Raw genomic sequence first — 26,305 nt, 5'->3', positions numbered from 1 at the left:
GAGACTATTTAGGAAGAGAAAAAAAAAACATGTCAATGCAACAAATACTTCAAGCATGTTAACAGGCAAGCAGGTCTGACGCCCAAGTCCAAAAGTTGACAAAGAAGTGCGGCAGCAGAACCCCAAGTCCAAAAGTCACTTTGGGCTGCAGTGTGGCAAGTGTGTGTGGTCCTTGCAGAATTTGGCGGCCGCTCGTCTGGGCCCCTCTTCCCCGAGGGGCTCCCCGCGCACAGCCTCCCCATCGCTCCCTTCCTCCCATTCCGTCTCCTCTGGCGTGCCGCCACCTCCGCCACGCAGCAGCTCGTTGAGTGTGGCGATGTAGATCTGCGCCATCTGCAGCGTCTCGGACTTGGACAGCTTCTTGTCGCTCTGCAGCTGCGGGATGACGCTGCGCAGCCGGTCGAAGGCCACGTTGAGGCCGAGCATGCGTCGCCTTTCACGGGCGTTAGCGGCCAGGCGCCTCCGCCGCTGGGCGCGCTCGACGGTGCGCATGTCCGCCGCCTGCGGGAGGCCATGGAGGAGCGCGCCTGCACCGGCTCCAAATCTCCGCTGCACGAGGGCGCACGCGGGACTGCCAGGCTCGCCCTCGGGCTTGGCGCGCTGGAGCGCGTGGATCTCCGGGATGAAAGGCGTGAAGAGGCTTCTGCGCGGAAGCATCGTCAACTTTTGTCTCCTCGGCTGCATGCGACGGCGTGGATGAGCTTGAGGCTGGCTGGCCGCCCTATTTATGCGCCCGTGTGGCTGCCGCCTGCGTGGTGGGCGTGTGCGGCTCCAGCAGCCGAAAGGCGGCCCGCTCGGCGGGAAGTCCACTTTGGAGAGTTCATCAAAAGGGGATTAGAGGCGCGCGAGTGCACACACACGCTCAACCTTCATTGGAAAGCCACCAAATGAAGCGATGAGCCTCGCGTGACGTCACATCTTCCCAAACCTCACAAAGAGCATCCTCACTTTTCCCGTCCTGTTGCCGTCCCAATACAAGCACATTGTCCTATACAGCAAAGCACATTATGTTGTGAATATGAAAATGTGGATTTTGGACAAAAGCATTGAACACAATGCAGAGTTTCGGTCAAAAGTATCGAGACACCTACAAACTTTGTGCAAACCATTGTTGTCTGCCCTGTTCCGGATCCTGTTCACTGTCAGGTTTGATCTGCGGTGCGAGTCTTGTGTCAATGAGCCGTTTGATTGGCTGTAATGAAGCGTAGACGTGACGCAGCAGGAGGTGTGTGTGTGTGTGTGTGTGTGTGTGTGTGCGTGTGTGTGTGTGTGTGTGTGTGTGTGTCGGGTGGGGTGATCCTCCTGTTGGTCCCCACAGTCAAAGTATGGTGTTCCTCTGCTTTAAGGAAGATTTTCATTGTTTGTGAGCAAGAGCAAAGATACTCGTTTCCCAAGACAGCTGGGAAAGGCTCCAGTTCGTGGCCTGATTCATCGCTTACTGGAGTTTTATCAGCCTCCAGAAATCCATCTGGTTTGGGCTTGGCTGAGCTCATCGTGGCCGACCAGAGCCACTATTGGATATCCAAAAAGTTTGTTCTCCAGTTTGCCCTCAAAAGACCAGTGGGAGTCTCCTGACAGGGCCTGGCCTGGCCCAAAGCCGCTCGCTGCCTTGCTCGCAATATAGCCAGGTGCTTTGATCGTCGGCCCGCGTTGGCCTGCCGCCGCTGCCGAGCCGTTGGATTGGCAAGCCCGCAAGTGTCGGCCAAAAGCCGCCCGGGGTCGATGGGTGGGCTGGGGTGTGCTAGGGGCTCCCTCCCTCCCTGTTGCTACCTTTGTGGCCACGCTGCTCGCTTTTGAAAAGGCCGCCCGCGTGGGCTGGCACACGCCCGCGTCTAATCCCTTTGCCAAAGGACGCTCTCTCGCTTCCTGTCACTCATGGTCGCACCACGCCGCGCCCATTTTTAATTAAACACACAAAACACTGATCAACCTCACTTGAGTGACACTTGGCAGCCGCCCGACCTCACTCGAGGACACACATGCACGCACGCGCACACACTGCTGTCGCCGAACATCCTGGAAGCAAATTTTGTATATATCAGTGGTGGGGCGTCAGGGCCTGCAAGACCTTCTCTGCTGGCCTAAAAATATCTGAATCACAGACTGAAGTTAATTATATTTTGTCCATGAATATGTATTAATTTAATTCATGGACAAAATGTATTTAAAATTTCTATAATACGTATTAAATAATTCCAAATGGCCCTGTAGCATAAAATAAATGTCAGACTGTTGCTTCAACCAATCAGATTTTGAGTTGGCGAGACCAAGGCCTTCTAGCAGGTGTACAAAAACATCAGCATACGTCAGTTTTTTGTGCTCTCATTATATTATTATTGTGTTATTTGTTCCCTGTCTTATGCCGTATTTTGTGTTTACTGCAGTGACGTGACATTTTCTCGTGTATGTACTGTGGACACTACGTTGGTTTTTACCTTGTTTGCGGCAACGCTAAGTAGGAAGTGAATATAATGAAGCGCGCCAAAAACGTAGGTGTATGAGGGTGTGCTAGGTACAATAAAGAAGGGAATAGCATCGTATTGTGTTGTATCTCAAGAAAAATGGACAACGAAAAGATGAAGAAAAATATGTGAATCTTAAAAAGATGATAGACTTTCATTTCGGGGGCACAATGAAAGCGCGGGATCCAAAAATCTTTCTTGAGGAAGAAAGGAGGATGAATTTTGTGTACAAATAATCAGGATTATGGGCAAGTAAAATGTTACTATATTCTTAAATAAAATTGCAATTTTATTAGGTTATTTTTGCTGTTTTTTTATGTGTGTCGCAGCTGTACCTTCAGTTGAGGTTTTATAGCTATCATCATCATCATCAGGTGTCTTGCCTGGAACAGGCATTGACGGCCATGGCCCTCCATTCTTCTCTGTCATCCGAAGCTTTCATCTTCGATTTAAGCATTGAATGTCTTTCCATGGCTTTCTTTGCAATTTTACAGACAGTAGGTTGCAATTGCTTTCTGTCCGAGCAGTGCCCATACTGCGCGGCTGTCCTGACCATTGTACCTAAGGGTATCCTCTGCTCAGAACAACGAAGTCCAAAACCAGTAACAAAGATACTCTCTGGCTGCCTTCAAACTTCATCCACCACCTGCTTCCCATGGCTTCATAGTGATCCTGACAAGGGGGGCTAAATGGGTACTCAGTCTTGCCCAAGGACCTCCCATAGGCTAGCGGAGGGAAGGAGCGCCTTACACTTCCTTTGTCAAAGCAAGCTCTGACCCGCCACCCCACTATATAGCTATAAAATAGTTATTTATGGATGGATTGATTCAGGCGGAGCACGACACGTGTATGCGCGTTTGCTTTGCTGTGGGGGCGCTGACCACCAGGGGGCAGCAAAAGTCACGTTAGTGTACTGATTCATTTCCGCAGGTAGCGCTTGTTTTCCTCGTTCCTTGTTTTCCTGGGCAGGTCCAATTTCTAATCCAAATTGGGTTGTTTTTTAGCCGGGTGTTTTAAGAATGTATTAGCCTGTGGCCAGCAGAGGGAGCAAGGCTCTACAAATCGCCAACAGCGTGTGAGCGCGTTGCTGTAAAGTTGACACAATGAACTGGTTCTTATATGAGGAAGGTGTCAGAGGTCACGCGTTGACATCAGCTCCCCCTGGAAGCTGATGATTCTGTTTTTTGTTGTCATGGTAACCACTTCCTTCCAAGTAGCGGTCCAGGAGTTTTATTTTTTTGGGCCAACATTGGAGTGGTCGCCATCCAAGCACAAGTCTAGCGCATAGTGAATACGGCTAGTAAGATTATTGGTGCTTCGCTTCCCTCCCTGAAGGACATTTACACCTCCCATCTCGCCCGCAAGGCAACCTCGATTGCCAGAGATGTGAGTCACCCGGCTCACTCCTCCAGTCTCCAGCGCTAGACTGTGGAGAAATTGACAATAAAGCTGACTTTGACTTTGAAAAAAAAAAAAAGTCACACAAACATTGAGCGGACTCGACAGTGGACCCAGACTGGACCCCTGCAGAAGTAAGCTGGTCTCAAGGAGCATGGTTGCTAATGGCGACCTTTCCGTTGTGCCCCACCACTGGCTGGCGACCAATCACGGGAACACACTTCCCCTTGCTCAAAGTCAGTGAGAGAGAGAGAGAGAGAGAGAGAGAGAGAGAGAGAGAGAGAGAGAGAGACAGACAGACAGACAGACAGACAGACAGACAGACAGACAGAGACAGAGACAGAGACAGAGACAGAGAGAGAAAGGACAGCGCTAGAAAAAGAGCGTCTGCGTGCAGAGCCCCCTGCTCTTCCCGCTCTCACTCGTCAGTGTAGCAAAGGCGCAGCGCACGGAGCAGAGCTCTTGCCTGCGCCTCCTCCTCCTCCTCCTCCTCCTCCTCCTCTTCATCCTGGTGGCTCAGCTGCTTTTCTTCCTCCGCAGTCCGGAAGCTGCTTCTCCTTCTCGTCGTCCTCCTTCGTCACCTTCTTCTTGTTGCTCTTTTTTTCCTAGCACTCTCTGCAGGCTCTCTTTGGATTGCTTTCCTTTTTCTGCCCGCTTTTGCCTTTTTTTTTCTTGGTCTTCTTTTTGCGCACTGAGGACGCGGCGGCTGGCGTCGGCGTGCGTGCGCGCGCGCGGGCGTGCACGCGGCCATGGCTCCCCGCATGCTGCTTGCGCTGCGCGCGTGCTTGCTGCTGTTTCAGGGAGCGACGCTGCACGCCGACTCCATCATTCACATCGGTAAGGCACCCGATAGCTCCCTTTTGTCTGTTTTTTGGGGGGGGAGGGGGGGGGGCTTGCGATACGGTCCTGATGCTGCCTAGCGGGGGGGGGGGGGGGGGGGGGTCGGTTGACGGGGTGCAGACCGCCCCTTCACTGGTGCGCGATGAGGAAGACAAGCTGTTGCTCATTCATTGACGGGACAGTCGGCTTCATTCAAAGCGTGCAAGGCGACCTTCGTGGAATCCAAACATGGAAAGAGTGCGTCGTGTTCACGTTGGAGTGGGTGCAAACGTCAAACATAGGATACAAAGCCCTGACCTGGCACCTTTAAGTGTTAAACGGGCAGCTCGGGGCAATGCGGCTCGACGAAGCACGGCAACTGACTGTGCCGACCTGAAATGTTCTGATCTGAAATGTGACGTGTGTCAAATATGAGGCGCAGACGGACGGAAATGGTGTGAACCTAAAATCTATTGTCAAGTGCAAGACGTTGGGCGCATCCATGATGACGGAAGTCCAGTGGGCATCATGCTCGACATTTCAGGAACGTCAATACGTTCCAGCATGCGCCACGCTCGTGTCCAGGCAGCACGACATCAATCCATCAACAAAGTGCCACCACATTTCCTTCTATCAAAAGTCACGTGATGCTTATGAGGTGTTGAGGTTTCTTGTTGTCATGGGAACCGCTGTCTCTTGTTTAGACAAGCAAACGTTGTTGTGAGCTGATGACAATGATTGGTAACGCTCATCGCCCGCCGTGGACGCGTCACCGCGTCGGGCACAAGAGGAGCGGTCGTCTGCGCAAGCGACTCTTCCACTACTTTTGCTCAAGTAACTCAACTTTTTGGATGAGTCCTAATTGTCGTAAGGTCACAGGGCACATGAGGACGAAGAACGAAGCGGTCCTTCCTCCATGTCTCTCTCTATTTTGGCCGAGTGAGCGAAGCGAGACTTTGAGCGGGACGTGCGCCGCATCTTAAGCCGCCCATGACAAAGAGGACAAACGGCCACTGTTGTCGCCTGGCGAGATGTTCGCGCGCACTTTGTCATCAAATGCACTTTGAAAAAGGGGCGGGGTTTGCACAGGAAGCGCCGCCGCAGGCGACGCGCGCCGATCTGGTTTGCTGCGGTGAGTGGAGCTGGAAGGGAAGCCGGCGAGGCATCAAGCGCCCACCACAAAGCGCCCACTTGTCAGTCACGTGATGCTGCCCTGCCAGTGATGACATCGCACTTGGCCACTTTTAACCCAGTGCTAAAACACACCCACACACCAGTGAGGAGGAAAAAAAACAAGAGTCAGGTGTCAAGCCAATGGGATCAAAGTCTTTGGACAAGATGGTGGCCGACGGGGACGCGTGGAACGAGAAGGAAGACGCGTTCATCTCGGTTAACGCAAGCAACATGACGATGATGTGGATGGCGGTTCATTTCCCGCTGATGGATGCCCTGTGACGGTCCATCACCGGCACCGATGCGGCGCCGTCACCCAGTTGAAGAGACGCATTTGGGCCGCCGGCTCTTGTTGAGAAAACCTCGACACAAGAACAACAAAGCTCGACACAAGGACAAGACGATGCCGTCAAGATCTGACGAGGAAGCACCCAAAGGCGCTCGCCAGCGAACGTCAGACGGCATTTGAAGCTTCGCTCGGCGCTCGTCTGACAAATAACTGCCGAGTGACCGGAGCTGAGTCCAAAGGCTCTGCGGCTCGCGTAGCTCTGGTTCTGTTGAGAGACGGGAATGTGCGGTTCTGCTTATTGGGCCGTCGTGACGCTCTCTTGCGTTCTCTTTAGGTGCAATCTTTGAGGAGAACGCGGCCCGGGACGACGAGGTGTTCCAGCTGGCCGTGTCGGACCTCAGCCTGAGCGATGACGTGCTGCAGAGCGAGAAGATCACGCACTCCATCAAGCTCATCCAAGCCAACAACCCTTTCCAGGCCGTGCAAGAAGGTAAGCGGCCGAGGTTCCGCTCCGAGTTCTGACGCCAGCTTGGGCTTCGCCCCCCTTTTAGTGATGCCTGTGGTTATTTGCTTCTGGTTCTAGTTTTGCTTTTAGGAAATATCATTGTATAGCCTCGGGGTTTGGTCGTAGTCTCGGCTTTGCTTTTACTTCTGGTTCTGGTTCTATCTGTGTACCGACCTTGCCCCCCCCCCTCGCTCCCTAATAAGCCGCTTTGTTTGACCAGGATGCTGGTTAATAGTCGGACTAACGAGGCCAATCGTCAGAGTGTTATTCATGTGCTACCGTGCCCAATTAGGTCCAATTAGTAGAAAAGTGAAATCTTTCTTTCCCCGCCAGCGCTTGTATGGTGTTGTCCAGCTTAGCACGTTCCCACATTTCTCTTTTTCCTCCTTAATGAGCGTGCCCCCCCCACCTTCCTAAACCTCAAACACAATATTCTAGTTATTTGGAGAGCAGGCAGTATAGGCGCGCGTCAATGTAAACAAGGCTCGATATTGTCTTGTAGGAGCGATGCAAAATGGATGACATCACCGTGCCAGCGTGCAGTGGCAAAATGATTTGACTGCAAAGTAGCACCTTGTAAACAGCCCGCGGCCAGAGCGACTCCGAGAACGTGGCCTGACCTGATTTTGACAGCCGCGAGCGCCGCGAGTGCTGCGTGACTCCTCAACTTTGAGGTGGCGGAATCTAAAGCGTCAATCTCGGCGGCAGGTCTGAAATTGTCACTCGGTAAGGCACTGCGTCCCACTTTCTGCTCCCGGTTCGCTCGCGGCGGTCGTTTACGTCCACTCCTGGCCGGCCGCCTCTTGAGCTGAGAGGACTTGGGCACCTGACGAGTAGTGCGGCACGCGTAGCGCGGCACGCGTGTCGCGGCGCCACGCAAGTCCCTGAAGAATTGGAAGAAATGAAAGCTGGCGTGCCCGGCTAATAAGGACTTGTGTCGCTTTGATGTGCCATTGATGAATTATGAAGAAGCTTTGGCCGTTGCCTCGTTGAGCGTGCCGTAAAACGCCGCCGCTGCTTCGTCACGCCATCGTCGCACACAAAAGAAGCAAAACACGTGGTGGCGTGTTATAGCCAGTGAGCGTTACCATGGCGATTTGAGACGACGTTCGGTACCCAAAACACCAGTCAGAGTGTCGCCTGCACAAAGCAGAGGGAGTATTTGGTCCTGGAGGTACAAGAAGAAAACGGGGTGGCAGGAAGGATGTTAGGTGAGGAGAAGATGGCTCGCTCGGACAGTCCGACGTGATGTGACATCACACATGTCAAGGTTGTCATATGGCGCAAAACACTCAAATCGTCTCTTTCCATTCAAATGAAAGAAAAAGACACAAACCCATTCCAGCAAAAAAACAAGGACCAGTTTGTAATGTGTTAACAAGCCGCCAAAATGAAGGCTCGTGCATGCATGCTGTCCGAGCCATGCATGACAGTTTAGTCTGTTACCATGGTGATGTCACCATGGAGATGAGACCTGGTGAGGCGGAGGGATGGAGGTAGCACTTTTAAACATCATTATTCCTTAGCCCGTAATTAAGAGTACAAATTGCACAGTCTCATGTCATGAATTGGTGTTAACAGCGCTTGCTTGTTGAAAAACAACCTCTGGTGAAACGCTAATGCTAATTGCCGCTTCTGATGCATCAGCTAGCTGCATTAGCTAGCTGCTTTGCGCCTGAGGTTAGATGCTCCGTCATCTGCAAATCAAGCCCTCAAGGGTACAACTCAGGACAGTGTGTGTGTGTTTTTTGCTGACATCAGCAAAGTCTCTCAATGCTAATGGACAGCGTTATCACACTCTGCTGCGATTGGATAACAGATAGTGTGTGTGTGTGTGTGTGTCCGCGTGTACACACACACACACACACACACACACACACACACACACACACACACACACACACACACACATAGTCTGCTCCTACATCCTAAATAAGCTGCGGGTGTATGTCTAAAAAGTTTGGTTGCAAGGAAAAGGAGACCAACGTTTGTCCTCCAGATGGAAATGGCATTCATCCCGCCTGATTTAATTTGGCCTTGGATTGGTCGCCGGTCAATATCACGATGCACGCAGACAAAACATGTGTCCGGTCGTCAGACAAGTTCAAGTTGTGTTCAAGGAGTGGACCGGTCGCCGCTCAATTGTTCTCGGCTGCTGTCTTCTCGCTCATGTTCTTCCTCTTCTCGTTTGTGTTTTGGTAGGAGCTCCTCATGAAATATTCACAAGGCCCTCGGGCGCCTCGGCCCGGCCCGGCCCGTCTGCTGCGGCAGATCTCGCTCGTGTGCGCCGTCTCAACATCGGCGACAAAAGCGCCGTGTTATCGCCGTGACGATCGGGCCCGCACGGCGGGGATGGGGAGGGGAATGGTGCACGGCGACCCGGACTGACCCCTCCATAACAAGGAGTGGATGAATGGCAGGTGGCTCGACTCTTTATGCGCACGGGGGGTCAGCGGCGACGTGCCGCATACGCTCGCTTAGCGCCGCTTTACGTGTGGACTCGTTTATCGACAAGCAGATGCCAAAAGCGTCTGGCCTTTCAATAATGCACACGGCTTTTATTGTCTTTTGTGTCACTTGCAAGCAGACGGTGTGTCTCCATTCATTTTGTACGCGGTCGTGCAGGCGCTGGCGGCCGTGTACTTTTGCCAAGCCGTAAGCAAAGGCGCAACCGTAATGAGGTCTTTTCTACCTCTGTGCCGGCCGCTTTTGTTCATCGCCATTGTGAGCAGCACGCCAGACCGGCCGGACTAATGAGCTGAAGAGAGACACATTGAGCGGACACATTGAGCGGACACGACACCTCTTTTGTTCTCGCAAGCAGCCACTCGTTTGGTGGCTTTCATCCATTCGAGCAAACGTGATCCAAAGTTTCCCTTTGTTGTAACATCCAAGAAATACTGGAGTGGTTGGCACGGAAGCCAAACGCGCAGTGAATGAAGGACCGGTCGCACTTGATTGTAACTGATTTATACTCATTTGCAGGACCATCCAAAATAAGCAGTAAGTTGAAGGATTCCCACCACGGTGCCTTTTTTTTTTTTTTTTTTTTTTGTGTGGCGCCATGGCACTTTGTTCTCTTTTATCTCGCAGCGACGCGATAAGAGAGAACACACAGGACATATTTAAGTTTATCTCGACACGAGCAAGGGGGAAAAAAAAGCCCACAAAAAGTGTGACGGGGAGAAGAAAAACAGCGTAGGTTGAGCTGAATAATGAGCGTTTCTCAGACAAAAGCCCTAAATGCGGCGAAGAGCCAACGTGCGCACAAGTGAGGGAACAAATTGAATGCAAATGGCTTGAAGGTGAGACACCCCGCCCCTATTAAAAGTGGCCAAAAGGGCCAAAGACAAAACAAAGAGTGCAATAAAATTAAATGCTAATGCTAGCCACCAAACAGCTGCCTAATGGACAGATATAGCGGAATGCTTGTTGATGAAGAATGCAGTGCAATATGGAGCAGCCCTTTTTCCTTTTCCCTGGACTTGTCTTCATCGCCTTCATATTCTCCAACAACACCTCGCCATGGAGCTCCTTTCGCTAATTTTGGGAGTCAAATGAATGAGAAATTCAATCTTGATTTATTTAAAAGCAATCTCTCAAATGTGACAGCTGAAAGCTGTACTTTTTAAAACATGGCCTTAAATAATTCAATTTCAATCATTTATTGAAAGAAATCCGACCCAACTTTGACACTGCGGCTTTTCTCACCGCATTCTCGTGACGTGATCACGTGTGCATGTCACCTTTCACGTGTTTACATGCTCGCATTCACGCTGCCCGCTTCAGCCGAGAGCTGTTATTGGATATCAGCGTTAAGCCGCCGACTTGGCTGCACTGAAGGCGACAAAATGGCGTCAAGCTTGGCGGGAAACCGCCATCGTTTTTGTCGCCGCCGTCGAGAAAGCCTCACGTCAACCGATGGGCTCGCCGCAACTCCTAATGGCCTTCGTAATCAATCGGCTGTCGTTTTGCTCATTTGAAATCCAATTACCAACTGGTGCGTGTATTGATGATGGTGCGGGTGTCGCTATGCGTGCGAGCGAGTGAGCGAGCGCCGTACCGGGAAGTTGAAAGAACGAATTTGTGTTGGCAGGGGCAATTTTTTTATTTTTTATTGCTCTTGTCTGCGTACAGAGATTGGAAAGCTCACTATCTCACTCAACCACAAACACACGTAGTGGCTAAGGTCAATTTGGGTGTCAGTGAATGCGGATAATCTAGAAACAAGGCAAGCGGCCAGGGGACGTTTCATCCACACGCATGCCCATACGTGTGTGTGTGTGTGTTATCAGCAGCAGCCTGCTGGCCTCGCCCCAAAGTCCTTTCAGCCTCTACTTTCATATTTTGCCCTCATGACAAAATAAAAGCAGAGAAAGATCAAGCGCTCTTCCACAGACATGAACATGCATGCGTGTGTGTGTGTGTGTGTGTGCGTGCGTGACAGCGGCCCGGAGGCTCCACCAACTTTGAATCTCTTTTCTTGAGGCAGCCAAACGCCAAACGGATCATTTCACGTTCTGGCCCAATTGCGTTAGCTGTTAGTTTAGCATTTTGATGTGGCAACCAATGACGAAAGATAGCGCCGCAGGCAAGCGGCAGGCAGGCCCGAAATGTCTCTTTGAATACGACGTCTATTGTGTCCAAACGTATGCGAATATTTATAAACATTTTGCTCGATTGCAAACTTGAAAAAAAAAAATCTATTTGAAGTGTGCTAAATGAAAGAGGCTTGGAATGATACAAGGAACAAAGAGGCCCAAAATACTCCACAAGCTCTTGAAGATGTTGACAAGTGGCGCGTAAAAATAGAAGCGGCATGGCGAGCCATGGCAAACTTTGTTTTTTTTTTGTGCTGGCCCTTTGGAGTGCATGAAAGTGAACCTGCACGGCATTTTTCCCGGCCGTGGCGTGGTGTGCTGCGTTCGTACGCGGGTTGCACTTCATCAATAAGTCAACAAAAGCACCAAAGGCCAAATGACAAAGAAGGAAAAGCCCGAAAGCCAGCGGAAGGCTAAAGTCGGCAGTGGCTGCGCTTCTCATCACGCCTGACTTTGATCAAGTTTTTCTTTAAAATTGTGTGATTTTTCAAAAAGAGCCAGAAGAAACACGACAGGCAGTTGAGGGAGGGTCACACGGTCACCCGTCGCCATCAAAGCGGACGTCAGTCAGCGCCGGTTAAATTTAGTGAACGTGCACACACACACACACTTACTTATTTAGCATTTCATACCACTTGAAACCTTACTTTTTAATTTGGATGCACCCTGATGGTGTTTCCCCCCCCCACAAAATTATTTCAAACCGCCTTTTTAAATTGCTTTTTCTGGCTAGCATAGCAGCTAGCGTCTGCTAATGAGCTGCAGGCTCCAAGTTTGCTGAAAAGCGGTGAAGGCGTTTTGCGAGCTCCGGAAAAAGGCCGGCTCATAAAAGTGCAGCCGTGAGCGATTAGCCCAAGCAGCTAAATGACATTTGAAAAACAGGACGTCGCGCACGCAACGCAACGCAGACCGCCGCTCTTAACAAACAAGCGTCGCGTGCAAACATGTCAGCTCCGCTCTTGCTCACGGAAACCAGGCGGCACTTTGTCATGTGCTCCCCGGGAAACACAAACCACCGCCGGTCAGACTTTGCGCTAGCTCCTTTACTGCCAACTTACCGTTTTGTTAGCGTGCGAGACTTTGACTTTCCATTTGCTGCTATTGTAATCTCTCCCGTGCGCTGCAGCAGCAATAGCGGCAGCAGCGGCAGCAGCCATAAAAAGAAGACATGAATACATAAAGAGCCAAGAGGCCGTCGCTGTGCGTGTGTGTGTGCTCCTTGTGTGGCTGCTTTGTCGCATGCAAAAAAGCCAAAAGAGCGAGACAATTTGATGTTTGACATTTGAAGAGCACCATTTCAGTGGCCGCAGTTCACAAATTATCAAAAGGCCGCTCAGTCAGATAGCTAGCGCATTGTTTTGCTGCAGTCCTTTGAGTGCCCTCCGTCTGTGTGTATGTGTGTGTGTGTGTGTGTGTGTGTGTGTGTGTGTGTGTGTGTGTGTGTGGTGCAGTATGCAGATATGCCCCCTGTTGTGTACAAATGAACTTACAACTCTTTGCTTTGTCCATGGCTGCTCTCCACGCCTGTGCGTGAGTCGTCATGAGGTGGTGATTAACAGCTGTGAGCTTCAACTAGACTTGAGAATCATCACCTTGTTTAAGATCTTTTTGTTTAGTGTGTGTGTTTGTGTGCGCCATCTCTGCCATTTCAGTTCTTATTGGCTCATGCGGCATCTTCATGGAGTGCTCGCTCTCGTCAGCGACGGGCCGGCTGACCTCGATCCGTCTGGCCGGGAAGACCTTTTGGCCCGACGTGTCCGTCCGTGTGAGGGTCGTGACGTTACACAACCGAGCGAGCATCTGCGTGCTATATTTACGTTTCTTGTGTTCCAATAGGTGTTTAGATTGACTCTAAGAAAATGTGGGGATCAACATTTAGTTCAGGCTTGCGCACCTTTGTTTTGTTTTGTGTCGGGCCGCACGCAGCCTGTGAGCTGATGAACCAAGGCATCCTGGCGCTGGTGACGTCCACGGGCTGCGCCTCGGCCAGCGCGCTGCAGTCGCTGACGGACGCCATGCACATCCCGCACGTGTACGTGCAGAGGAATGGCGGCGGCTCGCCCAGGACCTCATGCCAGCTCAACCCCAGTCCGGGAGGGCGCGGGTACACGTTGGCGGCCCGCCCGCCCGTGCGCCTCAATGACGTCATGCTGACACTGGTGGAGGAGCTGCACTGGCAGAAATTCATCGTCTTCTACGACATCGAGTACGGTATGTGACGGGCGCCGTGGATCTCCGAGCGGGCCGAATTTGAGCCTGAGCGTGACGGCCGGCGTAGTTGAGAGGAAATCTCACGCATGAACGTTCTGCCTTGCACTTTGGGAAAAACGCCTTTCGCCAGCTGCCGGTTGCATCACCCTGGGTACGGTGCCGAGGCGCTCATGCGAAGGGCGCTCGCTCGCCCTCTGCCGCCAGCGTGTCAGATGCTTGTGGCCTCCCTCGTGCACTCTTGAGTTGGAGTGTCCGCGCTCCTTCGTGTTAGTTGGGAGTGAAATGGACTTGGCGACTGGACGAGCAGACTTGACTTGCTGTGTACGTGTCTTGATTTTTTCGAAGCAGCCTCTTGTTTTCATGAATTTTGCCGTGGCTTTTTCAAGCGCACTTGAAATAAGAGCGAGGCTCCCTCGTGCACGGAGCTGGTCGAGCCGGTCGAACCACGCGCTACGCTACATCTTCATAAATGTATTCAGCACATTAGCCTGACGTAGCGTCACGCTAACGCGCCAAGACGGCCGCGCCCGTCCATCGGGATGAGCGGAGATGGATGAAAGTCTCGCTTTGGCCTCGCCGGGCTCTCGCTTGCTCGCTCGCCTGGCTCTCGCTCGTTTGCTCGCCTTTCGTGTCTTGCGACGCTCAAGGTGAAGAGCGCGAGGAGACGGGAAGTCAATTAGTGGCACGCTGGCCTTAATTGAAGCCCACCAGCCAATTAAATCACAGTGAGGAGAAGATGGCAAGAGCATGCACTCGAAAGAAGTGACCCTCCGTTCGTTGCCGCCCTCCAGTAGAGCGCAGCGGCAATCTGCTTTCCGGCGCTAACCTTTTAATGGAATGCTTTACGCGTTAGCGGCCCTCGCAAACAACCCTGCCGCTAAAGTTCACACATGCAGGTAATTCTTGCTTAATTGTCTTTGGGACCAAGGAGACAGACAATTAGCCTGCGTGTACGTGCACAAGTCCAAACGTCAAATCAGCAGATTGCAATTGAATGAGGGAACTGGCAGGTCGCCATTTTGCGTTATGATGTTGAGCAACCTGTGATGTCCTAGCGACGGCGACATCACAGCAGATGAAAGTGGAACACCCGCAGTGGGTTGTTGGCGTCAGCTTGTAGGCCGGGCGCCTCGGCGGGTAGCTTGACTGTAAGCTGACAGGTGTCTTATCGGCTCACTTGTCCCCCGGTCGGCTGAGAGGCCGAGCCGATTGACGCCGACAAGCCGATGGGGTCGGTGGCCTCAAATCTCCTCTGACATCCTTCCTTGCCAGATGGAAGACAATTAGCGTGACCCGAATGCAGCGCTGCTACTTGCTAGACAGATGACTGACAATTTATTGCTGAATTCATGGGCGTACCGAATGATGTGGCCACCATGACAAAATCTGAAAATCAGATTTTAGCAGGCATTGAAGGTCACGCGGCAAGTGCTGTGCATTTGCCCGCCGGCCCGTTTGATTTACGTCGGGTCTGAGACGTACAGGGGGACGAGATGGAGGACGGTCGCGATGTGCCGCCGACACGACGTCAATCCTGTGCATGACGACGAGATGAGATTAGACCGGACGCTTGCGCGGGTCTCGACGAACGGAAAATACACGAATGATGGATAGATTCCGATCTCTTTGTCAATGAAAAAAAGTCTGTGCGTCTTCCGTTGCAGACATGCGAGGCCTTCAGGGTTTCCTGGACCGGGCGTGTCGAGAAGGTCTGGACGTGTCTCTGCAGCGGGTGGACAAGAACATCAGTCAGGCCTTCAGCGACCTGTTCACTTCCATGAGGACGGAAGAGCTCAACCGATACCGTGACACGCTGCGCCGCGCCATCCTGCTGCTCAGCCCACGTGCCGCACATGCCTTCGTGCAGCAGGTGGGCAAAACATGCATGTCAAATGTTTGTTGAGCGCAAGATCAATAGACATGTTGCTGTGCGCGTGCTCTAAGCCTGACAAAAATTGCGCTAACACAAATTTCAGATAGCCTTATGTCCACTTTGGAAGCTGTAGTCTGTCTGCAGCCATATTGTTTGGGAGAATCAATCAGACACTCAGACACCATGCGCATACACACATTGGCACCAAACACAGGCACAATGTTAGATGCATATTCGTAGGAGCAGGATAGAGGATGCCTCAGGGTGGTGACAAGACACACACACACACACACACACACACACACACAGTGTTGCATACAAATGGTCAGGAAGCTGGATGGCTGGTCTCTTAGCAACAGACTGCTAAAGGCGCTTGTAAGATCAGCGTAAAAATGACACCTCATCAGTCAGTCAGTCAGTCAGTCAGTCAGTCAGTCAGTCAGTCAGTCAGTCAGTCAGTCAGTCAGTCAGTCAGTCAGTCAGTCAGTCAGTCAGTCAGTCAGTCAGTCAGTCAGTCAGTCAGTCAGTCAGTCAGTCAGTCAGTCAGTTCGTCTGTGGGCACGTGCGTATCAAAGTGCATTTGTGTGCATTCACATGAATGTAAAGTCATGACTCAGCACTTTTGCTGTGGTTGTGTGTGAGTGGTAACGCGTGTGTGTGTGTGCAGGCACATGGGAGAGTGTGTTCATATTGTGAACGTAGTCATGACTCATGTTCTATTAATTTGTAGTCTATCAGTGATTGGCTGGTGCATGTTGCTTCCATTTCCATAGTAACAATGCAAACAATGCGCACATGCGTGCATCGGTGCGCCGAGGGCTTTGGTGGCGTTAGATGTGCCGGGGCATTGTGTCATTTGCATCCACTCACAGGTGTGTTGGCTCTCCTTGTCTGTATTTGTATCGCCATGGCGACCCTAATGGCCTCCCTTCCATCTGAATGCAAATGGACCACCGCCGGCTGGCCTGATGCTTAGCAGGTTGAGAGCAGACAAACCGCACCGACGTATCGATCGATTTGACCGAGTGTCGTGTGTCGTGACTTTTGTGAGGCTTGTTTGCGTTTGGTGTGTAATAAATGTACTGCTTATGTCATGTGCGCAGGCGGTGGAAACCAATCTGGCCTCCAAGGACAGCCACTGGGTATTTGTCAACGAGGTACGTCCTTTTATGACATCATCAATGCCGTTGCGGTCACGCAGTGATTTTTCTTGCCGTCTGCTCTGCTTTGATGCAAGCGTCAATGTTTGCAGTCAATTAACAGTGTCAATGAGCGTGTTAGAGTGTGCGCGTTTTGCCACACACTGCGGGCAGAATCCCCCTTTTGCGACAACAGCTTCAAAGTGACGCTTTAACTAATCACACGGAGCGTTTGCTAATGAACATGAAGCGTGAACACTCCCCCCGAGACATTTCAGAGGCTTTGTATTTCTTCATGGAAATACTTGGAAAATCAAAAAAATCAAAACAAGGATGACTGATAGTAAAGGGGGGCAAAACGCTGAGCATTCTAAGTGCAACACGCTAATGCTGGAGCTTAAAAAGTAGCAACAATGACCATGCTAAGCCAAAGAGATGAAGCCTTCGAACAGAGCCTTGAGGAATGGCTTTGGGTCAAGTCATCCAATTTTGCTCAAAGTCTGATTGATGACTGCAGTCTTTGTGTGCTGAGGTCTGCTAACAAATTGACACAATTAAAAGGATCCCAAAGTGTAACGTAGCTTCCAAAGCAACTCATATTTTAGGAGACCCCTAACGACCTCCGAGTGACCAGCGCGAGGCTTTGAAGTGCTAATGAGATAATTAGCGGACAAAAGGTAACTCGCTGGGTTCCTGAGCCACCCGCGTCCACTCGCTCATCCGTCTTCCTTCGCTCGCCTTTCAACCGCCAACGCCTGCAGGGGAGAACAATCGCTAACTCAAAGGGGAGCGGGATTAAGAGGTGAATGTCTCTTTCATCAACAATTAGCTGCACAATAGTGGCATAAACTGGAAAAATAACATGTTCGCCATATTTCAAGAACAAACTGTGACCCCCCCGCTTGCAAAAAAAATGTTGCAATGATTTTGTTGCGTGTTAATAGCCACAGCACATCACCACATCAAAGCATCAACACGTTACGCTTGAGTGCGTTCGGCCCAAAACTGCCCGCCTTTTATTTTCCTCGAGATGAGCCAAACACATTAGCTTCCATTTGCTGCAGCCAAATGGATGCTAATGCGCCCATTTGCGTTTTTTTTTTTTTCACGCTGCGAGAAATGCACTCCATCCATAGTGTATGTGTACGCGCACGTCAAGCTGCATGCTAGCCTGCCGGGAGCTAAACCTTGGTGCGCGTCACATCTGGCTTGTCTTCATTATTTGAGGCCTCCTCAAGTCTTTTACTCTTAAGGAACCACTCAGATCCATTTACGCGTGTGCTCAAAGGGACCAAACTCATGGATTTTTTCCACGTGGAAATCTTTTATTGAGCTTTCAGTGATGCGGCTGAGGTTTGCTAGAAGATGATGAGAAAAAAAAAGATCCATATTTGTATTCCAGTGACTGTGATGAGGTTCAGCCTTGGGCTCATGTCACGTGACTTGCGTACGCTTTGCAAGGCATTTAACCAAACATTTCCCGGCCGCCGCAGGAAATCAGCGACGCCGAGGTCCTGGAGCTTACCGACGGCGCGCCGGGGCGCATGACGGTCGTCCGGCAGATTTTCCCACTGTGGAAAGACGGTGGCGCTCGATGCGTCAGACACAACCATCGCATCTCGTCACTGCTGTGCGACCCTCGGGAAGGCTACCTGCACAACCTGGAGGTAACGGCTAAGTTGGCTTTTGTCTGAAAATGTAGCTGGATCCCCTTCGGCCCCCATACAGAGCACAAGCTGTGGCCCTCAAAGGCACCTTCCTCCCTTTGGTGTCCCGCCAGGTCTCCAACCTGTACCTGTACGACAGTGTGCTGATGCTGGCCAACGCTTTCTACAGGAAGCTGGAGGACAGGAAGTGGCACAGCATGGCCAGCCTCAACTGCATCAGGAAGTCCACCAAGCCCTGGAACGGAGGCTGGTCCATGCTGGAGACCATCCGGAAGGTTGGTGACGGACGTGCTCCGAGCGTTTCTTGTGTGTCGAACGTTAAGCGCTACAGTTGAACTTGTGCTGCGTCGCCAGGGCAACATCACGGGGCTGACGGGCACCATGGACTTCAAGGACGCCGGGGCCAACGCACACGTCCACTTTGAGATCCTAGGCTCCAGTTTCGGCGAGACCTTCAGCAAGGACATCAAGCAGGTGAGCCGAACCAGGCGCTAAAATGTTACCATCATGGCGTCGTTGGAAGTGTTTGGATACTCAAAAGTCACAGCACCGCCAAGTGGTGGATGTGGCGCTTTCTCATGCACACACACTTATGCATTCTACTACTTAGTATGAATGCGCACATGCATTTTCATTGCTGCTTGTTTTCATTAAACACGCACGTGTAATTGACACCCTGTCTCCTACGCATGCAAAGCCATTTCAGGGATTTAGGATCTTGTGGGGTCCACGTGTCAGCATGCACGCACACACACGCAAGGTTGCTGCAGTAATGAAGATTTAATCATCTGGCCTCTCACTTTGAGTTATGAGTCCCTGTGTACTTTGTAATGGCCGCGGTCTTCACGCATACACGCACACACGCGCACTTAATCGAGCACTCACGAAAACACACACATGCACAAAGACAGATTGTCGTTATTAGCATGCCGCTGCTCGGTCCATGTGGCCTCATTAATATGCATACGCATTAAAATGTTCACGCTCATTAATATGCATGCTGATTAAGATGTCAGCCTGTGGTCAGATGGCTTGATTAAATCCAGCAGCTCGCCACTCATTTGTTGTGCTCCTTTTGATTCCTGCAGATGAAGCGCGTCCTAATCAATCACGCCGATCGGATTGGGAAGGTTTGGGCCTTGAACCTTCTGAGCGGCAACAATGTGGCTGTGAGGAGCTAGCTGCATGTCTGCCTTTTGGCCAGGCGCGGGCGGGCGTCGCTTTGGCGCTGCCGTCTCATCTCATCTCGGCTAGCGTGTTTTGGCTAATTAGCGCCGGTCACTTTGCGCTCATTTCACCACCGGGCGGCGCGGTCATTAAGGAACAATAACGGCCGTGTGAGCGCCGACTGCATTAGCTAACGAGGCTAATTAGCTCCCTTCACACCACGTTGCCGTCGACAGCGGCGCGCGCCCCGCTTATTAGCCGCGGTGGCTAATGCGCACTTTGTTATCTTTTCTTGCCAGTGACCACAATGGAGACAAAGAGCGCCAAAAGGCTAATGGCGCCCACGTCATCGGCACAAACTTTGAAACGCCATCAATTGAATAGCGGGGATTTTGCCATCTTGTCGCCATGGCAACGGCCGTGCGTTTGAATCCTGGCCGCTGCTGACCTCCTGTCTTGTTTTTCTTCCGTGCAGTTGGCTACGTGGGACCCGGTGCGCGGCCTGAACGGTAGTTTGAAGGAGAGCCGCATCGAGAGTGGCATGCAGGGAGTCACCGTCAAAGTGGTCACCCTGCTGGTACACACTTCAGTTTATCCAATGCGCTCGTCAAACACAACCACAAAGACAAGCAAAAATTCACACCTCATCCCAATAGTTGTCGTGAATGTTGATCCGAGTGACCATTTTGGCAGGAGGACCCGTTTGTGATGGTCGCGGAGAACATCCTGGGCCAGCCCAAACGCTACAAAGGCTTCTCCATTGACGTGCTGGACGCTTTGGCCAAGAACCTGGGCTTCAAGTATGAGATCTACCAGGTGAGCGCCCCCCCTCACTGACTCTGCACTTTCTGAAATGTTGATGGTGGTCCCGCAGGTGTCGGACAGCAAATACGGGTCTCAGCTTTCCAACGGCTCCTGGAACGGGATGATCGGCGACCTCATCAACAAGGTGAAGCCCTCGATGCCGCCAATGGCGTTCGGCCGTCTTTTGCCGTGGGCAAATAAGCGAGCGTAAATGCTGTGTTGGCGCAGAGAGCCGACCTGGCCGTGTCGGCCATCACCATCACGCCGGAGCGCGAGAATGTGGTGGACTTCAGCAAGCGCTACCTGGACTACAGTGTGGGCATCCTGCTGAGGAAGCCCGAAGAGAAGATCAACATCTTCTCGCTCTTTGTGCCTTTCGACTTGGCCGTGTGGGCCTGCATCGCCGCCGCCGTCCCGCTGGTGGGCGTCCTCATCTTCCTGCTCAACCGGCTGCAGGCGCTGCGCTCGTCGGCTGCCCGCAACGCGTCACCGGGCCAGCCTGCCGAGGGTTCGGTCGCTGGATCCCTGCACGGCGCCGTCTGGATCGTCTACGGGGCCTTTGTGCAGCAAGGTCAGCTCCGTTTGTCTGTCCTGGTGCGCTTTTTCCACCATCAACCGCCGTAACCAAATCTGTCATTGGTGGGGGCAGTGCCAAAAAGAAAAGCCATAACATGTGCCTCCCCTCGCTGAGCTTGGCCCGCCCGTGTGTTTGCAGGTGGCGAAGGCGCGGTGGGCTCGGTGGCGCTGAGGATCGTCATGGGCAGCTGGTGGCTCTTCACGCTCATCGTATGCTCGTCGTACACGGCTAACTTGGCGGCGTACCTGACCGTGTCCCGCATGGACCACGCCATACGGTAAGCGCCTCCTTGGCCCTCTTGGAATGGCAACGCAAACACACTGCTGAACATGCACAAATCCACAGCAGGAGCTCTTAAATGGAGCGGACAGCAAAGTTTGAAGAAAAAAAAACCAAGCCCTCCGGCGTAAGATGATTCATATGAAATTGAGCAGATGCAAAAAAGTGAAGAGGAAGTGCTTCTCTGTTTTGGCTTGACGCAGCAATTGTGGCTGGCGTGCCGCTTGGACACGGAAGACCTTTGCTTACCTAGTCTGGCTGTCCCTTCACTGGCACACGCCGGCGAGCGTCCCGGGCGCCGCCCGCCCCGCCCGCCTGTCGCCTCGCATCATAGTTATTTGTCCACCGGGTGGACTGACGTTGATTAAGGTGTGCCGCGGTTGACCCCTTGCAGATCCTTCCAGGACCTGTCGCGGCAGATGGAGGTGGACTACGGCACGGTGAGGGACTCGGCTGTGTACGACTACTTGCGCAACAAAGGTACCAACCCGCTGGAGCAGGACGGCACCTACGCCGAGCTGTGGAGGACCGTCAGCAAGAACGGCGGCCTGGACTTCTCCGTTTCCAGCCCCTCGGAGGGCATCCGCAAGGTGGGTGTCGCCACCGATGGCGCTCTCCTGTGAGATTGTGAGCACGTGTGTCGGCGCAGGCCAAGAAGAGCGCATACGCCTTCCTGTGGGACATGGCGGCGTTGGAGTACGCGGCGCTGACGGACGACGACTGCGCCGTCACTGTGTCGGGCAGCGGCGTCGGCAGCAAAGGCTACGGCATCGCCTTGCAGCATGGCAGTCCCTACAGGGACCTCTTCTCACAAAAGTAAGCCATCGGTTGCTAGAATGTCAACGCCTCATCTTAAGTGTTGTTTTTTTGTTCCGTGTGTGGCCGTGACGACCTCAAAGATGCTCACCGCTGAGAAGGATGCAGAGCTCAGACTTTTTTCTCACATCTGAGAAAAAAGCCGCGGGGTGAAAAATGTGCCGCGTGAAAATAAGTCAAAGTCAGCCAAGCTGCCAAAAACAAGTCGACGTGTTGGTCACGCCCGACTTTGTGGGACAATTCATGCGATCGCTCTCTCAGAGCTTTCTTCTTTGACAGGATCCTAGAGCTGCAGGAGAAGGGCGACCTGGATGTCCTGAAGCAAAAGTGGTGGCCCCGCGCCGGGCGCTGTGACCTGAGCGGCCACGCCAGCGCGCACCCAGACGGCCGCTCGCTCAAGCTGCACAGCTTCGCCGGCGTCTTCTGCATCCTGGCTGCCGGGCTGCTGCTGGCCTGCCTGGTGGCCGGCCTGGAGGCCTGGTGGGGCTGCCGCCGACGCCGCCACCGCCACGCGCCCAAAGAGGTGAGCCAGCTGCCCACCGCGCTTCGCTCCAAGGATCCTGCCCGAGCCCCGTTTGCTTCCTTTTTAATCTTCCGCCATTTTGCATGTTTTCACGGCATCATTTCACGGCACCCCTCTGCCTGCCCGAGGCCTCGCTCGTCTTTACAAGCCGCCGACGTGCCGCTCGCTCACCTCCTCCACGGCTTTATCCTTCCTTTTTTATTCGCCTCGGTCGGCCGTGAAACACGCTGAGTGTCTGGGAATGTCCGACACGTCTTCATAAAAGCCTTCCTAAGATCCCTTTTATCATCTTTGCAAACTCCTGCGCTCATCCTAAGATCCTCGTAACGTCGTCATAAAAATCGGACGTGAAGTTTGTTTGCGCGACATCACTGGCCGATTCGGACACAAGTAGTGATTTGCCGCCACGTTGTCGCATCGACAGGCAGTTTTAGAATCTAGTTTCTGGCAGGAGCTCAGCGGGTCCCTCAAGTGGAGTGCGAGCAGCCAAACGCTCATCTTGAGTGGCAGACGACTACGTTGTCTCCTGCTGTGTTTGACGCTGGCTGTGTGCTGTCGTGCAGGTCGCTAAGGATTACGGGCTGGCTTTGGTTTCGGGTCCGTTGACTTATAGTGACTTTTCTCCGTCCGAGGGGAGGAGGGACGTTTGGCCAGACGCGGGGAGAGGCTGGCAGCCAGCGCTTGCCGTTGGCACAGGTCAGAATAGAGCCCGCCTTCATTCGACTCGTACTTGGGTGGCCGCGTTTGATTTCAAGCGCTCGGGCGTCGGCGGTTGCGCGGCGACGAGGGCGGCAGCCATTGCACGCGTGCAAGCGACAAAAGCTCAGCCTCTGTGTCCCTCCCCGTAGGACAAGGAGGTCAACCTGGAACAGGTGCATCGGCGTATGAACAGTCTTTTGGACGAGGACTTGGTCCACAAGCAGATTCCCGGCCCCTCTATCGAGATCTCTGCGCTGGACATGGGCAGCGTGGCGCCCGGCCAGGCGGGCCTGCTGCCTCCGGGCCTCTCTGTGACCACCTTTCTGCCCAGGGAGGGGCCGCCGCCGCCACTGCCGCCGCCCGTGAGCCACCCTCACCTTGGGGGGACCCTGGGCCGGACGCCGCCCCAGCTGCCTGGCCAGCACCCTGGCAGCGGCGCGCTGGCGCCCCAGCTGGTGGCCAGCATGCAGTGCAAGCACAGGGCACCCAACGGGGGCCTCTTCCGCCAAAGCCCTGGCAAGGTGGCACTCTACCAGGCCGGACCCCTCACCGCAGCCATTGATGCCACCCACAGCACCTCCATTTAGGCTGACCAGGTGTTTTTCTACCCGCCCCTCGCCACTTGACTTTTCTGCTGCTGTAAATTGGTGTATATAACAACAAGTGGGCCCCAAATGTATTTTGAATATTCTCCACTTTTCAACTCGCATTCTACAAAATATATTGTGTATATAAGGCGTGCATATACGGATCTCAATATAGCCACCAGAAGTTTTCTAAAGTTAGCCCAACACATGACAGAAGCTAAATTTACGGTGATTGTTTTCTCGATGGCTCAAAAAAAAGCAAGCGCTTTCCATTTGCCGCTCCGCAATTGTTTTTGAACGTCACCGTCGCCATGACGACAGACAGATTTAATCCCAATCGTCATCTTTAATCAAAGTTCATCTAGTTTCATTTCCTCCCCCTAATCAAAAAGTCAAACTTCATTAGATGCTAATGTTGGCACGGGTCAGCGTTATTTGATCTCAGGCGATGATGCTCGGCTCTGGTTGCCGTGACGACGCTGCTCCAAACACGCAAAAAAAACAACCTTTTTTGGTCTGAATTAGAGATGCATCGATCCGGCTTTTTCAGTTTCGATACCGATACCGTGAGTTTGCGTATCGGTCGATACCCGATACCGATCCGATATTATGGTTGACTTAACAAGCTACATACTTCTACATGTGGAAAAATAAAATATAGCATCGGGACAAGAGAATAAACAAGTGACTTGGTCAAATACAATAATCAAGCAATGTAAACATGTGTTCGCACACTTTCTCATACATTTCTGACAGTACGGTCTCAGAAAAATACTTGCGCGATGGCAAATTGTACCGTGGCTCCAGGTGCTCAAGTAAACGTCGGAAGCCCTCGTTTTCAACAACACTCATTGGTTGTCCATCCAAAACCATGAATTCCAGCACTTTCTCAGTAATTCTCATAGCTTTTGCGCTATTGCCTGGGAATTTCTCCCGTCTTTGCAGTGCATCTGCTAACGTTAACTGCCGTGTAGGTCCACCTCCCGCTCCCTTAGATCTGCTCAACTGCTGGAACTCCTGGTGCTCCGTTGCGTGGTGTTTCTGGAGATGCTTAATTAAATTGGTAGTACTATAACTGGCAGTACTACCACCACCCCTGGCAACATTAGCTTTGCAGACATTACAAACTGCCGTCGAGCTAGTTGGCGTGTTCAGTTTAAAGTACCTCCACACAGCTGACTCTTTTGTTCGCTCCATGTTTGCGTTTGTTTAGAAAACTCTCGTGGCATGCGGCACACATGCTGCTAATTTATGACGTAGCCCGCGTCCCAATAGATTAAGGAAAGGATCGGCTCACAGATCGGCTGCATTTTCCGATACCCGATCCATCTATTTTGTTGATATCGGGGCCGATATCCGATCCAGATATCGGATCGGTGCATCTCTAGTCTGAATGGAGTGAAACAGACGAGAGTCAACCATATGGCCGCCGTTCCCGCTCCTCGCCTCCTCCATCGTGAGGCAAAGCTTCGTTGGGGCCGCCGGGCGCTTTTCTTCACTGCCATGTGCTGGAAAAGTTTAGCTTAGCATGCTAAATGTCTGCGATCTTTCTCACTCATCACAGGCGGGCAAAAGTTGAATGGCGACAGCTGGACTATTCTTTGAGGTGTGGCCTTGTCAAATTTTTTTTTTTGTCCTCTTTGTGGTGCGCCCACTCACAAATGTTAACGCACCTAAATTTTCCAACTGAAGCGGTCCGGTCGCGTGCATTCAACTTTTGCTTAACGTCGGCTGGCTGGCTGTCGGGAAGCCGCCGCCCGCTTGTCTTTTGTGCTCCAACGGAGGACTTTAATTTATGGCCACTCGGTGGACTTTCTTATCTTTAATAAAGAAGTATGTTTACAACACGGCAGGCTGGTCTTCTTTTGAGCGGCCTGACGTTTCCTTGCGGCTCGTCAGCTGTCCTCTGCCCTCGCGCTCACCGGCGGACGCCGCCGCTGACTCGGCAGATGGCGTGTGCAGGGGCGCGTGCAGAATATTTTCAGGGGGGTGGCCAGGGTGACGAGACACGTCAGTGAGGGCTTTGATGACTCCCAATTGTGCACAACGTCGTGCTCCTAATCAGGCGAGGAGTCTTCATCAAAAGCAGCGTTGGGCTGAGCTTCATATGAGACGTGGTCACGCAGTCGCTCACGCCTTCCGGCAGCCGGAGCCCGTAAAAGTGGGTTCGGTCCGGTCGCGGTGGAACAGTTATGGGCCGAGACGCCGCCTGCTCGGGAGACGGGTCAGTGGCGGTGCGACGGCGAGGAGCTCCGATTAGCTCTGAAAGCGCGCGGCGTGAAATGAAAGCTAACCATAAATATGCAAATAGAATGAGAGTTCCGCGCTGCTGCCTTGGCGTAATGATGGCGACGCTACAGTGGCGCCTTCAAATCAGTTCCTCATTGAAATGCAACAAGCAGGGAGGGACTTCCAATCCAGGAAACGGCCAAAGAGCGTCTGCTCGCTCGATATTGAAGTCCAATGTGCTTTTGTAAGTCACGGATGAGCCACAACCGCTGAAAACCATTTTTTGACCTTCAGCTGGTCTTTGAGTTGAGCTAGCTGACATTGACTGGCGACCGGTCTGTTGTTTTTCTCGGGCGTCTCGTCGGCTTTTGATTTGAAAATCAGTTTGACGGGCAAAAAATGTCAGCAGAGGTGAGCGTTGATTAGCAGCTTGGCTTGCACACACCGCACGCTGACCTTTTGCAAATGGGAGGAAAGACATGACTTG

At 52.4% G+C, this 26,305-nt stretch overlaps 2 protein-coding genes across 6 annotated transcripts; one reads left to right on the top strand and one right to left on the bottom strand.

The window, feature by feature from the left end:
• Positions 1-63: 63 nt before the first annotated feature.
• LOC148382246 (pancreas transcription factor 1 subunit alpha-like) lies at positions 64-5,398 on the bottom strand. The gene has a single exon (XM_088359953.1). It carries the CDS (start codon positions 682-684, stop codon positions 136-138), a length of 549 nt encoding a protein of 182 aa, XP_088216079.1. The 5' UTR covers positions 685-5,398; the 3' UTR covers positions 64-135.
• On the top strand, positions 4,158-25,436 carry LOC148382245 (glutamate receptor ionotropic, delta-1-like). 5 transcript variants are annotated; one of them, XM_088359948.1, is made up of 18 exons: positions 4,158-4,697; positions 6,476-6,631; positions 13,174-13,458; positions 15,123-15,328; positions 16,435-16,488; positions 17,964-18,137; positions 18,251-18,412; positions 18,492-18,611; positions 19,780-19,881; positions 19,998-20,120; positions 20,179-20,253; positions 20,337-20,679; positions 20,824-20,962; positions 21,359-21,554; positions 21,614-21,780; positions 22,060-22,303; positions 22,867-22,999; positions 23,152-25,436. In XM_088359948.1, exons 1-18 carry the CDS (start codon positions 4,610-4,612, stop codon positions 23,562-23,564), a joined length of 3,180 nt encoding a protein of 1,059 aa, XP_088216074.1. In that variant the 5' UTR covers positions 4,158-4,609; the 3' UTR covers positions 23,565-25,436. The 5 variants fall into 5 exon arrangements, with proteins under 5 accessions (XP_088216074.1, XP_088216078.1, XP_088216075.1 ...); XM_088359950.1 differs by lacking the exon at positions 4,158-4,697 and adding an exon at positions 5,185-6,403 and having other exon boundaries at positions 12,900-13,458; XM_088359952.1 differs by lacking the exon at positions 13,174-13,458 and having other exon boundaries at positions 4,159-4,697.
• The last annotated feature ends 869 nt before the right edge of the window (positions 25,437-26,305 follow it).

The sequence above is a fragment of the Syngnathus floridae genome, chromosome 18 (assembly GCF_059516105.1).
Source record: "Syngnathus floridae isolate MCC-2025c chromosome 18, RoL_Sflo_1.0, whole genome shotgun sequence".
NCBI lineage: Eukaryota > Metazoa > Chordata > Actinopteri > Syngnathiformes > Syngnathidae > Syngnathus > Syngnathus floridae.
The sequence above is the reverse complement of the archived record's forward strand: the minus strand, read 5'-3'. Positions and strand labels throughout refer to the sequence as shown.

Excerpts from the sequence above, each read along its gene's own strand:
- LOC148382246 (XM_088359953.1), bottom strand. The coding sequence starts at position 684 with ATGCAGCCGAGGAGACAAAAGTTGACGATGCTTCCGCGCAGAAGCCTC.
- LOC148382245 (XM_088359948.1), top strand. The coding sequence starts at position 4,610 with ATGGCTCCCCGCATGCTGCTTGCGCTGCGCGCGTGCTTGCTGCTGTTT. Across the intron at positions 18,413-18,491 it reads TGCTGGAGACCATCCGGAAG|GGCAACATCACGGGGCTGAC; the intron begins GTTGGTGACGGA and ends CTGCGTCGCCAG. Across the intron at positions 23,000-23,151 it reads AGCGCTTGCCGTTGGCACAG|GACAAGGAGGTCAACCTGGA; the intron begins GTCAGAATAGAG and ends CCCTCCCCGTAG.